Source organism: Nyctibius grandis, chromosome 14 (assembly GCF_013368605.1).
Source record: "Nyctibius grandis isolate bNycGra1 chromosome 14, bNycGra1.pri, whole genome shotgun sequence".
NCBI classification, from domain to species: Eukaryota; Metazoa; Chordata; class Aves; order Nyctibiiformes; family Nyctibiidae; genus Nyctibius; species Nyctibius grandis.
The window spans coordinates 5925956-5943028 of NC_090671.1; the positions used below are offsets into that span (position 1 = coordinate 5925956).

General features: G+C 39.3%; 1 protein-coding gene across 5 annotated transcripts in view; it reads right to left on the reverse strand.

Annotated features, from left to right (window-relative positions):
* The window catches only part of CABIN1 (calcineurin binding protein 1), a 111613-nt gene that overhangs the window by 19871 nt on the left and 74669 nt on the right, over positions 1-17073 (reverse strand). For all 5 annotated transcript variants that reach the window (XM_068412561.1, XM_068412559.1, XM_068412560.1 and 2 more), the window contains exons 30-33: positions 13452-13615; positions 11863-11959; positions 9982-10623; positions 9440-9514 (exon numbers count right to left, since the gene is read on the reverse strand). In XM_068412561.1, coding sequence (XP_068268662.1) covers positions 9440-9514; positions 9982-10623; positions 11863-11959; positions 13452-13615 — 978 coding nt within the window. The remainder of the gene's footprint in view (positions 1-9439; positions 9515-9981; positions 10624-11862; positions 11960-13451; positions 13616-17073) is intronic.

The following is a 17073-nucleotide window of genomic DNA, read 5'->3' on the forward strand; positions in this document are numbered from 1 at the left end:
CTGGCTGAACAATATGCCAGCCACCTTCCACAACAGGGTGTCAGTCTCTTCTCCCAGGTAACAAGCGACAGGATGAGAGGAAAAAGCCTCAAGTTGCACCAGGGGAGGTTTAGATTGGATAGCAGGGAAAATTTCTTCACTGAAAGGATTATCAAGCAGTGGAACAGGCTGCTCGGGGAAGCGGTGGAGTCACCATCCCTGGAGGGATTTAAAAGACGAGTAGGTGCTGAGGGACATGGTTTAGTGGTGAGCTTGGCAGTGTTAGGTTAATGGTTGGACTTGATGATCTTAAAGGTCCTTTCCAACCAAAATGATTCTATGATTCTATAATATTACCACTCCAACTTCTGTTCAATATTGTGCTTTAATTGAACTACGCCTATTCATGTTTTTTTCTCTCCATCTCTCTGCAGCAATATTTGAAATAGATCTTTGAAGTCTTGTTCAAGGTACATTAGAACTAGCAGCAATATCCATTATCCGGATTCTGAAGAACCTTACATTTCCTAAGATTACAGCTTTACATACAGAAAATAAAGAAGGTTTACATACACATGACTGAATTGCACTCCAGCCTAACAAAATCCTCCATTTACGCAAATGCACGCAGGGGCTGAATGTCCTGCTCTACACAGGCAGCCACATTTCAGCAGTGCTTCCATATACAAAAACATGATTATTGGGCCAAGAGAGATAAGGTAGTAGGATGAAGAACACTGATAGTGCAAAAGATAAAAAGTGACCTCTCTTTCCTTCATGTTCACTTAATGATTGCTTCCTGCAGGAGACAGGAGGAGAGCTGTTAATTATATCAAGAACACACCTCCAGGATAGAGTGAGAGGGGGATGCTATGGCAACTGGCAAATGCAACAGTGAATTAAACGGTCACCCTTTGGTAGGAGTGAGACCATGAAAGAGCTCGTCCTTTTGTCCCCCCTATCCCCACCTTCTCCTTCCCCCTCATCTTTGCTGCATTAATAAAGTGTACAGACAACTCAGGAAAAACAACTTTCTCTGTAAGCAGTCTCTGACGTCTTGATATGCAGGAAGAAAAGATGAAAATTAGCAGCATGTGGGTGGAACAAAAAGGGAGGGAAACATGAGGTGGAACTAGAGATGATTATTTTCTAATAATTTAATATTTTCCTATCTCCTCCCATCCCCAGGAAAGTGCATTTACAGAAGGCTTTTAGCTGTTTCTTGAAGAGAACAGCTTGTTTGGTTTTTTTTTTTTAAGTGAGAATTTGAAAAGAAAACGCTCTAGACATTCAAGGCAGTTCAAACAAGCCACTCTCAAGTTTTCTCCTTGAAGAAAAAAGCCTAAAACACCAAGTCACCGCAGTGCCGACTGCATTCCACAGCAGAAGGGGAAAAATCCACTGAAGTGCCCTCAAGCTTCACTCACAGAATCACAGAATGTTAGGGATTGGAAGGGACCTCGAAAGATCATCTAGTCCAATCCCCCTGCCGGAGCAGGATTGCCTAGACCATATCACACAGGAACGCGTCCAGGGGGTTTTGAATGTCTCCAGAGAAGGAGACTCCACAACCTCTCTGGGCAGCCTGTTCCAGTGTTCAGTCACCCTCACCGTAAAGAAGTTTTTCCTCAAATTTAAGTGGAACCTCCTGTGCTCCAGCTTGCACCCATTGCCCCTTGTCCTGTCAAGGGATGTCACTGAGAAGAGCCTGGCTCCATCCTCTTGACACTTGCCCTTTACATATTTATAAACATTATATCACAGAAGACAATTTTTCCTGTTCCAAATAAAATGTCACATTCACTGTAAAGTCCAACACAGAGATTGTAACATCACTAGACCGATGGTCCAGAGCCAACGTGAGCACTTTTGAGGCTGTGTGGTTCCAGCCACAGACCCTGTACAGCAAGCCCATCACCTATGATCTGCTAAAATCCTTCAGCACGAGGCTGCGGTTTAAGACTATTCATCACCAGCACTGGGAAGAGTTAAACACCGGTGAAAGGAGAAAACAAGACCTCAGTTACCTGTTTTGGAACTAGAGAACGGCAGTAACAGCAGCACTAGAACAGTGCCTTTCCTCAACACATACTGCTTTTATATTACAGAAGCAGCAAAACTTTATAAAATCAGGGATCACGCTGGCAGCCTGCCAGGAGCCTGAAACGGCTGATTTGCATAAACTGATTGTACCTTCGTGTTTGTAATAAAATTTACTTGTTTTGATTCTGGTGGCAGCTTCTTCATGAAGCATCATGTTTCATTAGATCTGACACTGAAAGCTGCTGAAGAGTTTTGACTGCAGGTTTAGAAAGGGAAACGAGGAGAGCAGAGTTTGGCACCAGCCAGTGGGAGAAGGTGGTCATGGACGTGTTACGTTGGAAGAGGTGAGTGAAGCTAAGGGTGAAAGGGAAGATTTGATCAGTCAGATCAGTGCAGGGAGAGCTTGAGGTTTGGCAGCTGGAGCAGGAAAGGGTGGCTGAAAACTTCTTTTCTCTCCCTCACTCTTCAGGGATGGAGCTGGTCCCAGAGCAAGGATTTTTTGGCTAAGGCAGCAGTGAGTCTTAAATAGCTCAGCAATGTTGAAATAGTCCCTTCTCATGACATTTAGATGATGTACTATACTGTGAGGAGCCAACAGAAATTTCAGCTGCTACAACGTTACCCATTACTAGGACTTTCTACATACAGTCCCATATTCTCAAGGGTCACAACACAGGACTAGACTTAGGGGCATTTTGGAACTTTGCCTTTGAACGCTCTTGTATTTTTAGAGATGTTAAATCCAGCCCTGTGCACAATGTTGATGTCTGCAATGTTTTATGCTATTTGTTTTATATAAATTCAGTTCTCAGCACTGGCGATACACAGTATACCCTAACACACAACCACAAAGTTTCACCTGTCCTCTTTAGGCTACCTGTCATGACAGTTTCAACACTGATGAAAGCTGTAATTTTAGCATTAAGGCATTCAATATTAAGTCCACAGTAATAAAAATACCTTTTCATATTGCAAGTCAAGAAAAAGGAAGACAGATGTGTTCTTAGACTGAAGTATCTCCACATGCATTAATAGAATAATCTGTGCACTAAGAAGCTTCATCCTAGCTTGTGCTGCAAGAACTTTCCCACACCGACACGTTCTTAACAGTATCACAGACATCATCATTGTATATAAAATGAAGAATTTCATATGACCAATTTTAGGCAGTCAGTAGAAAGGCTTCTTAGAAATTCTCTAATTATCTAGAAGCCTCACAACTGCTTTCTGCCAGCATATCACCTCCTTGGTCCTTAGGACCACACATTTAAGTATAATGCTGTGTCAAGGTCAAACTAGTCTGCCTCTTAATCTTTCATTCTCCCTCAACAAGGCCTCCTTGGTATTCCATTTCCAGGGACCATTAATTTCATATGAAAGTCATAGTTGGCAAGACTAAAAATATATCTTATAACTCAGAGCAATAGCTGACTGCTTTCAGGATCTCTGCAAATCTTTTTGATAACATTCTCAGACGGAGAAAATCAAAGAACAAGCATCCTTCAAAACGCTGCTTGACCACAAAGCAAATTAATCTCTAGTGTAACTTTAGTAACTTAACTACTAATGACACAGTGACCACTATGGGATAGCAATTTCAGCCCATTTGATACATGTATATCAAAAATCTTGCTCACACTTAAGAACTTAAACAGAAAAGGACAAAAAGAGGAGGAATGACGTTCAGCCACAGCTGTTCTCCAGTCCAGTGTGCTGCACAGCCATACAAATGCCTGTGCCAGCACAGAGGAACACATAACCATGGCACAGGAAGGAGCAGCCACCAAGGAAGCAGGTTTACTTCTTCTAGCAGCAGTTCTCACTTTAAAGTGCTGATTTATCTATGCTGTTCTTATGCTATGACTCACTATCATGTCCTCTAGAGGCACTACTTCAAAAAACAACAATTCAGAAAACTCCAACACCATCACAACTCTAAGTTCAACCAGAACTACTTACGTTCTTCCCTCAGTTACAAAAAGCCCATCAGAGGAGATGGGCTATCGCTTTCCCACCTTTTCCAGTTGCAGGACTACTCACTTCATGACTTTACAGACTAGCACGAGCAATTAAATGTCTTTGGAGTCACATGCCCACTCCTGATGGGTCATTACTGGTGGTCATACTCCCTTCTTTGAAGCTGCCATAGTCTGAACGAAATTTAAGTAGTCTCTGGAACTTTAGTCTCTTATTTTTAAAAACAGTGCAATAGGCTAAAGGGTCAATAGGCAATACTAGAAAATGTGAATATTTTAGAAGATATTTTTTTAAATCCTCAGCATACATTAGTTTAGTCATATGATCAACTCAGTGACTTCTACAAGAGCAGTTAAATATGCAACAAGGAGCAAAACAAAACTCCCTGAAAGGCTGATGATTACACTGCTGTAAGATAAAATGGTATTTATTTTCTAAATGTTTTCTGGGCAATCTTCTGTACACTGAAAACTGATCAGACAATATTGCCCTTGTCCTCTTAACTCTGAGGATACGATAAGAAAGATAAACCAGCAGCATTAATATCAGTGTGTAAGAACGCTGCACCACCAGCCTTCAGATTTTGAACCAAAGTGTGCCGAAATTGACAAATACATCACTTTTTAAAATAATAATTATTATTATTATGGAATACTGAAAGAAAAATCCCAGCAACTAACATTGAATGCATTTTTATATCAATTACTGGAATCTCGTCCGTTTATGCTACTCTGTTCCCACACACCATAAAGGATTTTCCTTTTTATTAAAAACAAAGTGTGCACATTTTAGTCTTCCCCTCCCTTTCCCTTTCACATTAGATAGTGTTACAAGCTCAGATTTTACTTCACCATTATGGTTTAACAGTAAATACTTATTGCGTTAACACTGAACCTAGCCAAATATAAACGTAGCACAAATTATTCATAAAGTTAAAGTCTCCTCCCCTCCCTGAATATGGTAATATACATAGATTAATCTATATTGTATTTACTCACAGCTTTTTGAAACTCACAAGTGTCTCTGGTAGCCTCTTTGAATGACTGTTTCAGGAGCCTCCATTAGCAGGATTTGGTAAAACAAAATTGTTTGCGCTACGGGAAAACATCAGTTACTCCTGAAAGTAAGAGCTGGATCCAATTAAGTTTGAGAAGATGTTTAATTGATACAATGATGCTCAACTGATTTTGTTTAACTGGTAAGGTTCCTCACCACACTAGAGCTCTAATGCTATCGCGTTTTATCCAAGTCTGTACTGAGTACAGAGCGGTACACCTTTCTGTTACAGGTATTACAGCCTAAGCACAAGCATACTGTTAAGCATCCTGTAAAGAAATCAAGCAACACCTGAACTATGAACAGCAGCCACATGTATAAAGGACCCCTTTCTGAAACACAATCTTCTGTCCCTGGCACAAGCTGGGTATGTCACCACCCTATGCAAGATCACATGACAGAATATCTAAATTAATTTCTTCATTGATGTGTCATATTTCAATAGAGAACACTTCAATTTCAACAGTTCTCCAGGAGCACAGGAACTTATCGTGGCAAGGTTTTGTACCACCATCTTTTTCTGCCTTCTTCAAAGCTGGGAGCCAACCTTTCTAAGCCACTTCCCTATGTATTCAGCTGACTTTGTAGAAGATGATGCTAGAGTCTCATCGGCTCAATACATGTTAACATTGCATCAGTCATCAGGACTACAGAGGAATTCCCGAAATCAGGTAAAAGGGTCACAGTATTGTCAAGTTATTAAAAAAGTTTAGATCTCATCACGAAATTATAATAACCCACTTTGTCAAATTCCGTGTACTGATTGCTGTATTGCTTCCTGCTTATGCCTGAAGCAGCATATAAAAAGGTTTCAACAGAGTTGTTAAATATTTAGGTTAAAAACTCTGGCTGGTCTGGAAGAAAGTTGAAAAGCCATAATTCAAGTAATTCCTGATTTTAGTAGCAAGTGAAAACTTTCATAGAGAAACCATATACTGCCTGGAACTGTAAAATACAACAGCCAGCAGAGAAAGACATATAATCAAGGTGGCTTCTGTGTTCACTTTTTTTTTTTTTTTTGACTGTCGATTTCTTGAGATAAGTGACTGAAAAACCACAGGCCCTGTAAACCTACTCAAACTATCCAATAACAAAGCACTTCTCTGGGCTGTGGCAGCTCTATACATGACATCATTTGTTTACAGAAGGCAAATACTTGCCAATTTTAAATAAAACAGGATTCAGTCTGTTGAAAACAGACAGATGACTACAAGAGTGGCTATTCCTGTGTCTCCACACTAATTCATAGTGTTATACTAGCAGTAGCGCAGCTTCACACAGCTTACAAGATCCTGCTAGAAACAGACAAAAATGAGACTGCAGCACGTGATAATCTCATTAGCTGGGACTGCTTCCTAAAAGGGAACGTTACAAGCTTCAAAGTGCACCACATTAAGGGATATGTTTTGTTTCAAGTGATTTAACAAGAAATCTCTTCACTTCCAGTGCAGTTAAATAGTAGCTCACCTATTTTATCTACTTTCAAGACTAGTTTGTGTGCAGGTTTTTCACCATTCTAATGTCTTGCCACACGCCTGAGTAACTGCTGGCTTTGCTGAAGACCTGGCACAGCAATCGCATACCCAGAATCTTCAAGAAAGCCCAGCAAGGAACTTGGCCGATACATGCGAGTTTGTTGAGTAGTTTTTGAAAAGGTGAACACCCAAAACCCAAACAGTAACATTACTTTTTAAAGATGCTTATTAGCAAATTCTTTTTATTTTGAAGTCATAAATCAGTGTGATGGCTCCTATTTTTTCCCAAGATAAACTAAAAAACTCAACGTTCTGAGCCAAGATTCCTTTATTAAAAAAATAAAAATCTGTTAAATACCAGACTACAGGCAAAGAAACACTTCCACTAGAACACCTCTCTTGACATTTCTATAGTTCAATGGAAGAATGTTACCGACTTCCTGAGGGGCACAAACTGAACAAAGTTACTTCCATGAAAATCTAATAAAGAAAAACTCCCTTTTCTCTTACATCCTCTCCTGTTACTCTGCTAGGAGATGGACTGTACAAATGCACATTTTAAGTAGATGCACTGTTAGATATTTTTTATCTCAGTATTAACAACCGGATACACCTTTATGGATACTCAAGATTCAGACTTTCTACACAGCACATGGAAAAACACAGGTTGGCATGCCTCCTGACAACTACAACTAATACCATTTCAGGAAGAAATTTAGTGTGAAGGTAATCTTGTCTAGAACAAATGCTGTACATCAGAGTCTGCCCTGAGGGTCTGAACCTCCTCTATCCTCCTGGACATGGCAAAAATCACCGATAAAACACTATTCATCAAAACGAGATGAGAACGAGTACCCATAGATTCAAGAGAATAGTGCATGAAAACACAAGGTTAAAGCTCCATTGGAAGGAACACACCTTAACTGGAAACAAAAAATATCTAGAACCTTTCACAAAAGACACAGAAATATCTGCTCTTCCTGAAGTTGCAGAGTAGACAGCACTAAACCTTGTCACAGGAGTTGACCTACAGCCTCAACTTCCTTCAGCTCCCCTAGGCAGAAAAACCTAAGAGGAAGACCTCTTAACCCTATATAATACAGAAGGTTCCCCTTGTAAGTTCTTCTACTTATTAACCAGCATCTCTAACACAGTTGTGCTTTAGTTCTGAGAAGCATTTGCCATGTACGTTAACACACGGAAGGGAGGACCAGGCAATGTCCATTATGTGAGGTTAGGTTGAAAACTCCTAAAGAACAGAGGCAGTGTTCTGGTGATCGATATGGAATTTGCTTCAGAAACTAGAAGAATTATCTGAAAGTTTAAGAAGTGTATTTATTTTGAAAACCAGGCGAGATAGGTATTCAAATCCTTTTCACATTAAGACAATATTTAACTTGCTAATATCAGAGATGTACCTCCTCAAAAGCTTATGTTTTTGCAAAGCAGAGATGGGTTTATTTTACAGAAGAAAAGACTCATTCAAATTTGGAGGATGAAGAGAAATTCTGAGAGATTTTACAGTCCTTCCATTTTTATGAAAATTAGTGCCTAGGCCAAGGGAAAGAATCAAGTGATGATAGAGAAGCAGGCAATTCTCCCCCTCCCTGCAACCATAACACTTTTTTTGTGGTAACTGGCAAGCTGGAATGCAGTGTGTGGATATCCCTAGACTAGTCATAGCACGTACTTCTTGTACACTTCTACCATGTAAGACATGACAGGAAGATAAAGTTACAGGAGATGATGGACAGATGAAATAATGGATGAGGTACTTGAGGGACAGAAGAGAGAAACTGCAGAAAACCAGAAAAAATTCTGCAGCTCATAAAACAAGTTTGTTCAAGACATTTCTGAAAGACCTCTACTTTAAATCAGTACCAAACATGATTCAACATATTCATATAGTTATCTTTCTTGCACACAAAACCTTAAAGATGCCTCCTGTTTTACACACTTAAGCATGATACAGACCACCACTTGTGAAACACTCAAAACCAACAGGTTTCCAAGTTGTACTCCAACAGATTTTTTTCAAATATTTTTAGATAAATACTATTTTAATTACTTTTTGAGAGCTAGCAATTCATAACACAGACTACATTTTTCATAGCATAAAACACATACAAAGCCCCGAGCAGTATTAAAACATAGACTATTAACTACAAACTTAGATTTTTCTTCAAAGCATATTTTATCTTACTGTCAAAATCTGCTGAGTAAATGCTTAATTGTGTGCTGGTTGCAAAAATTATGGCAAGTACAAAACTAGAAAATACTTTGGGGCTTTCAACTGATGGTTTGCTGGCAAAATGAATGACCACTAAACACGTCATTCATCCAGTTTTTTTCTTGGCTTTGATTTCACATTAAGGACTGATAAACAACCATCCCTTTAAAGCTCTATAATTGTTCATTGGTTAAACCCAGAAACTACAAGCTAAAAAAACCCTGAGTAATAAAGCAGAGTTAAAATCAGATCCTCAACCATGCAAGCTGAGAGAAAAAAATATTTGGTATCTCTGGAGCAGAGTGCAATGTCAGCAAGGGAAGAGATGATGAGGTGGTTATCCCTTGGGGATCAGAGAGAAGTAATTACCATCTATGAAATGCTAAGGAATGATGTGGACGTAAAGAAAATTGTAGTGTGCCATAAATATCTCAATTTGAAGACTGTTTGGAGTTTCCCCAAAAGCTTTTGGGCACGCGAATTGTTCTTCAAGCCTGACATAAACAACAGCAATGACCCTAAGGAAAGGGATGAGCTCCCTACACTAATGTGGCCCTACGTATCTTAGATGACAACAGCACAAGGACAGCAGATATTTCTAATTGTTGCGACAGACTTAATTGCACTGACTAAGTAATAAAAGCTTGTTACAAGCAGTCAGGGACTTCACAGAACTTACCTGTTTCTGTGCTGATGCTCCCATATGCACCTGGCAAAACTTGACTGCCTGTTCAAGTGCTGCTTCTTCATCCACCTGAACACAGAATCACAACTAATGAAGTCGTAATTACTTAGCTCATCTAGGAATCTAATTAAATTCAGACAAAATGGGGATGTAGAGCACGGGAGTAAGGGGGAGAAGCAGCACTTCTACAGCAGAACACTGCTCTTAAGTTATTCAGGAGTATATATTCAAAGATACACAACTCTCTCTTAATTCAAACTAACATTTAGCACAAACAAACCCCACATAATTGGTATTATAGCTTTTAACTGATTTCAGAAATTTAGTTCCAAAACATAGAGTCCTACTTTTCTTCCCCGCCCCCCTCTAGCAGTGGTCTTGTCAAGACAGTGGTTCTTTGGGAGATATTTATCTCCCCAACTTTTGAACAGATATAGGGCCAATTTTATACTGCTTGGTTTGGCAATTATTGTTATCCTAGAATAATGTCTGAGGTGTCACACAGAAAAATCACAATTAAAGACAAAACACTTTACCTGTTTAATCAGCATGTAAGTTTCAGACATGATCTTTTCAATTTTACCCAGGTCATAGGCCATAACTTTCTGACCTTGCTGCCATACTCGATAAGCATCGAGCAGAAGTGTTTTCCCAGACTCCACATCCTCAAGTAATTTCCTCTTCCTGCTTGATCTCTGGACAGGTTCTTCTGTAGGTACCGCCTGAACTATTCCTTTAGCTACCTGCTGCTGATGTTTTGAGCTGATACTTAGCTCTTCCAAAGAAAGTTCTGGAGTCCGGCTCTCTAGAGCTCTCTCCTTCGAGTTCCTGCCAGACTGAAGACGGTCTGGCTCACTGCGTTTGCATGAAGAATCAATTTTTTCAGGGTCATTGGAATATCCATCAAGATCCATAGGCTCAACTGAACCAGGCCCAGGGAGCTCCTTGATTTCCTTGTCATTCTTGTCCTCTTGTTCCAATATGTCCATAGCATTGGGAATTTGTCCCTGGGTCACTTCCTTTACTCCATTTTCAGTACTATGTATTACTCCATCCGATAAAACTGGCTTTTTGGGAAGGACATCTTTCCCCTCTTCAGCACTAGTTTTATTAGAGACATCTGTTGTCATCCTTCCTGAAGCAAGGTTAGAAGACTTGAAACTCTGATCTTCTGAAACCTTAACAGAAGAAGTCATTCTTCTCTGTTATTATTGAAATCAGAAAGCATTTGAGCACAGCTATGACTACCATGAATACTGACAATAAGCACCTTCACATTACTGCCTCTGCTGATGAAAATGCATTTATTCAGTGTTTATTCTTGTTTGTTCCTGAATATTAATTAATCCAAGCCACAAGTCTTACAATTAAAGTATTTTAATCAGTGAAAATACCACAGAGAAATCAACAGCACAGGCTGAACCAAAGCTGCAACTTTTTTTTCCCCCCCCCACTACTTCAGTCTATACTATGGGATCCAACTAAATTAAATCCAAGGTTTTAATAGCACAAAATTTTCTTCTAATGTATTGAAATCAAAACTGAACCTGTTTCTTTTGGCAGCTGCAGATCAACCTCAAATTTAAGAATCTTCCCTTTGGCTGCTCTTCCATAACTTCCTTCTTGTTAGTAGATCAAGCAGTATGCTAAACTCTGCTATAGTATTTTAATTTTTGTACCTTTACTTTGGTGATGGTCCAAAGGTAGAAAACCTCAGTACATCACCTCTTCTTTCAAGAATTGCTAATGATACAATTCTTCCATCCAGATTTATGAACTAACTATTCCATACACAGAGTTCCAGTGTTCTTAAGGATGTTTTCATTTAATTTGTTAAACCTATACTCTGTTAACTAGGAAAACCCTTAGGAACAAGTTCTTCCTTGAATGCATTTACCAAATAAACTTCCAATTTCCAGTTATCTTAACCTGGAAACTGTTTAGTCTCTATAGGACTTTTTAAAATTAAATCTAAATTACAATTAAATGTAATAACAGGTGTCGTGCTGTCAAGGACTAGCAGTTAAAAATGGCTAGGCATGTAATATCTAGTTGTCTGGTTTTGTTTTGCAAGAGGAATCTCAGTTCAATTTAGAAGGAAATTTCCAATAGACCCCACCTGAAAACATAGCTGTTCTTATAATCCATGTAACTACCATCATCTGAAATTTAAGGGACAGTCAAACCAAACTTACTGCAATTCGTTCTCAACAACTGTATTTGTTACTGGATTTCAAATGAGAAAAACAACAATGCTGTAAGAAAGTTTTCTGTTTGGTTGCACAGAAACAAAAGGTATTAGAAGTAAGTTATAACAATGTAGCCCTTCAGCCTCGGGAGATCTAAGGAATGAGTAAACTGAACCTAGAAAAATCTAATTACCAAATCAACGACCATTAAACGCACTGCTGCCTTACCTGCGTCAGATCGTTGAGAGTGTCCTCCAACACTTTCACTGTAAGCACAAAGGCTTGTTGGGCCAGAACCTGGCGATCTGCATCACGCAAGTACTTCCTGTGCCGCAGTAAGATAACAGAATTTAAGCTAACTGCCAAAAGCTTACAGGACTTTAAAAGCAAGAATCAGGACATTAAAAAAAAAAAAGCAAACAAACAAAAAAACAAAACCAAAAAACCCCAAACCAAACCAACAAAAAAAAAAAAAACCCAAACTCCAACACAACATTTTTAAAACAAGTTAGAAAAATCAAACAAAACATATACAGTTGCATATTGAAATACAACACTTTAGCTATGTTTCCCTCCACTTCTCCCCTCCCCACAATGATCAAAGATGACATGCATGAAGCAAAAGGTAGCACTATCTACAAACAGAGGGAAGGGGAGAAATGAAATGGGAAAAAAAAAAACAAAAACAAAAACCACAAAACCCCAAACTCAGAACAAAAAAGACAACCAGAGTTACAGTTTTCTTATATCAAGCCCCTCAAATACCAGCTTTTTATTCAAATATTTTCTTGAAAAAGGGTATTAGTCACACAAAGCTATCTTGGACTGTCAGGTGATTTTCATGTTCTGGATAAACCACGCATGTGAGATCAAGGACATTAGCAAATCTCTTCTCATTGGTCATATCAGTTGCCTTTGAAAATAGGTTTTTTAGAGCTAAAGCACTGTTGTGCTAATAAATAATATAATATTTTTAGTACAACTGTGGGCTTGCTTAGGAATGAATTTAAACTGTCTAGGGTCCAGTACTTCTGATATGCTAAAAGTCAAAGTATCCTGGCTTCATGTTTGCCGAACGTGTGGTGACATATTCCCAGACATGCTACGATCTATGCAAATTCACATGCACTCACACTCAAAAACACCTGAAGAAACCTTCAATGCCTCCAACTTGTTGCCATCAATCATTCAGTTCAATTTCTCAAGCATTCGCCAGAGACCAACTTCAACATTTCCCACTTGGCAAGCTACTAGAATTTTACCTGAGTTGCTTCAATGTTTTCCTTAGATGTTTATTTTGGTCTTCCCATTGATATGAATCTTTATATAGCTCATGTTAAATGGCTTCTTTTTTCTTAAATAAGGTTAATGCAATTAAAATTAGATCATCTCTGAATAGGATAAGCTTTTTAAATAGCATCAGCTGCCAACAGGCACATAACCATTGTTCAGCCCGTCAAGGATTACAGGAAGGCAGGACGCCTGGGCCGTGACCTCCCTGACTGGACATAGCTCTTATGCACAAGGCCAGCAGAGCTGTGCAGAAGTCACGATGCTCTGTTCCACCAGTGAATCCCTCCAGAGGACAGAAAACCTCTGCAAGGCTGTTAAGGCAGCTGTATGGCTGGAGAAATTCCAGACTCTATTATGGAATAGTAATCCTGAGAAAAATTAACCATCATTCCACTATATTCCCAAGGAAATCTGTCTAAAGACTCTTTTCCTAACTAAGAACATCTTTAAATAAAATAGTTACATGGTGAACAAAACATACTCAAAGCTTTACAAAGTAATGGGTTAAAATAAATATATCATACTTTCCCTGATCAGGGGTCCTCTGAAGCATAGATGAGACTTTCAGCAAGGTGTTGTAATCCTTTAGTTGTGACAACACATTTAGCAGTAAGACAATAGAGCGGTTCATATGAGATGCAAAACTGCCCGGGCGGTCGATCTCATCCACGGGGATGCGCCAGATTCCCTGCAGAGAAAGGAAAGGAGGAAACATCTAACGAGGTATCCAACTGAAAAGGACAGAAATCTTAAAATATGGGCTGGATTCCACAGAATACTGAACTTCACTGAGGGTCAGGGGAATAATGGACAGACAAATGCTGCGGTCCTTCAGACAGCGAGATCTGGCTTTAAAGTCAGCTGATTCCGGCCAGTAGCAAAAGAGCGAGGCTTGCAGAAGCCACAGCACACCTTCTAAATATGTTTCTGAACCATGCCCAGAAAAAAAGCAAGCAAAGCCTAAATTATATTGTGTACGTTTCTTAAATGTCTTTGAACACGCCTTCCTAAGCCAAAGCTTAACTATCATAAAAAACAAGGAGTGACTTAAAATAAGTTTTCCTGGCCTGAAAGCTGCTATTCTTATGCAGCCACAGCAAGTTTCTATCTTCAAAATAATCTGTTACTAAACATCTTAGGAACTTGGTTACTGCCTTGATATCATCAGTGTTCACCAGGCACTAACCAGCCTGATAGGAAGAATCAGATTCCTCAGCAGTACCCATTTTCCAGTGGCAGATTCAAATACTTGTGCATACATCCTGAGCCTTCTAATTAAATTTCTGGGACAAGGGAATCTTTGGGGAGCAAGGCTGGAGACTGACAGAAAATATAATTTAATTATGGTTAGTCAGCTCAGATTTTGCAATGCCTAACAAGTCCAAGGAGATGTTTTTCAGGTGTTTAACGTGGATGATGTCAACACACTAGTCAATCACATTTGAAAAAATGCAATGCAAATACTACAATGCTTGCATGTTAGTATGTAACTTATGACTATTCACAAAAACTGCTGTTACATCAGTGCAAACCCTTCCCTTGTGCTTTATTCAGTTCTGAAACTTCTCCTGTAGCAGCTCTTCAAGATGCGTATCCTCTGGTGATGTATACCATTTTGTGACAATGCAGGAAAGAATAGTCTCATTGATAGGAGACACCTGACTGAAAATTAATTTTGCTTTCCAAACCTGTTCTGAGAGCAGGATATACAAATATTTACTCTTTTATCCTTGTTTAAAGGTCTTGCTTTGATATTTTTAGCTTTATTTTCACTGTGAGCAAAATTCTTCAGAACTTAATGCAAGGTCGAAGCAAAAAAAATGATTACTGCAATCATAAATGACACTTGACCACAAAAGCAGCAGATACAGAACCGGCCTGCCTACAACAGACCCTTGCCCTGCATGTTTTCAGAAAATCTGCAGTTCTACTCCACAGGATGTACAGGAACTTGGGAAACACAACACACAAATATTCCTGTTTTTAAATAGGAAACAATGACTTCGACTAGATACAACGCATAGACTGTTCTGCCAAATTTTCTTCCTCTTGCTTTTCCTCATGCTCTCTACTCTTACTCCCATGTGATCACAGAGAAAGCCATTTTTCCTCTTTGCTCCCTGAAGCTTTCCTTCAAAAATTTTTTTGTCGCTTCCCTTTTCCAGAAAGTACCTAAAACCATACCATGACTGACCCCTGAGGCACAACCATTGCTTCCTCCTACCCCCAACCACCAATGTCCACAAGTACCTTCTGTGGCTTGGTGGTAAAGATCTGCAGCTCAGTAGCTCTCTAGCACACGCAGATCTTGTAGGTAACAGTTCCGTAAAACAGCACATACTTTATTTAAATAGAGAAGCTTTTTCTTCCCCCAAGCTATACAAAGACTCTCCTTTCAGGCTACAGATGAAACACATTCTGGAGTTGATATTTTTTGCTTCTCTGCACGTATGTAAACTGAGTTTCTGCCAAATCCTAGGACAACCGAATGCCTCATAATGGCACCACATTGCAACAACGTACTTCGCCAATTTAACTGTACAAACCAATTTATGGTCAACTTAGATGCATACTGTAGGAATGGAAGACAGCCAATGTGTAGGTTCCTGGTCTTTTTCAGCATTATCTCATCCTTCATTTGAATTGGGCAGATCACGTGGAGGGGGCTTTTGGATACTGTATCTGGAATCAGTTGAAAATTTTGCAGCTCCTTCTCACATGTCCTGTGTATACATTTCAGTGCTACCCCGGAAATTATAATAATGCAGTAAAACCATTTGCAATGACAGAATATGCTACTTGCTGCTAGACAGCCGCGCAAGTGACAAAGTTCATCTGATAGAAACAAAGTTGCATATTTTGGCAAATGCTGCTCTTCTGTCTTTCTACAACAGGGTACACTGGAAGAGCTTAAATTAAAACTCACATTAGAGGTGTTTAAGTTTAGTTTATCAATCATTGCAATTACAAAAGAAGGTCTGATTTTAAAAGGAAAGTCACTAACTTTTCATGTGTTAACTTGCCCTTTTACAAATATAAACCAGCAATGAATAAGATTACTGCCCTATGTTACATACCTGCCTGTTTCACATGCAGCCTCAAGCCCAAAGCAGAAAGAAACCTGCCATCAGGAATCAGAACAATCTGCATTCCACCCACTGTGATTATATTAAGCAATATGCAAAACACCAATGTTAAAGTCAGTTTATCGGAATGTATTTCATGAGTGATGCTGAATTCTTTTTAAGATTGCAATTTGAGCCAGAGACTAAAGAAACAGTCAGTTTCATTCAAACCTCTCCCAAAGAGAAGTTTAACTAAACCCATTAGGCATTAATTTTTCCTTCCTAAGTATCAATAACCTTCAGGAAGAATATTTCTGAATTCAGATCATATACTGCAACTGTTTCAAAAAAAGCCTAGCATTCAGCTTTTTAAACAAAAATTAAGAAAAAGACAAATGCAAAGCTTGTAATGAAGTACCTGGGGAGGAGACTGGAAAATGTTATTCAGTCTGACTAAAATCAAAGTTTTCATATCTTCATTTGAAAATTCACATTTGTTGGCAAAGTACCGCCCTCGAAAGTACACACACAGAGGAGTGCAGATCCTTGTGACAAACATTTGCAGTTCTTTGAAAGGTTTTGTTACTGATCATCACCCCTCAGGCCACTTGACAAAATGTCTCCGGCTCTGGCCACCAGAAGGATTTTATGTCCAATGCACTGCTCCTGTTTGCTGGCCACCGTTCCCGCAGCTGAAAGGTTCTCCTCCCTCCTGCAACAGCCAGCGAAGCTGTTTACACGAAATCCGAGGAAGGAGTCAGACGCTTCCAACAACTCCGAAATGCCTCTCGAGATCCAAAACATCAAGCTGCTCTCCGTGCCTTCCTGGCTAAACACACTTTGTAAGAGCTGGGGGTGGGGGAATCAAGCCTGATACACACTGCTAGAAATAAAGAAATCTGGGAGTACAAGAAAATTCTGTGGATGACTTAATATTGAATTTTACATTGAATATGAAACTGAATAATGAAGTCAGTATACCATATTCCTGGTGACACTTTTTACATTTTTTTCAACTTGAAACTTGCTGCACAACCTCCCCTCACAGAAGAACTGAGAACTCAGGGAGAAGGGTGAGGAG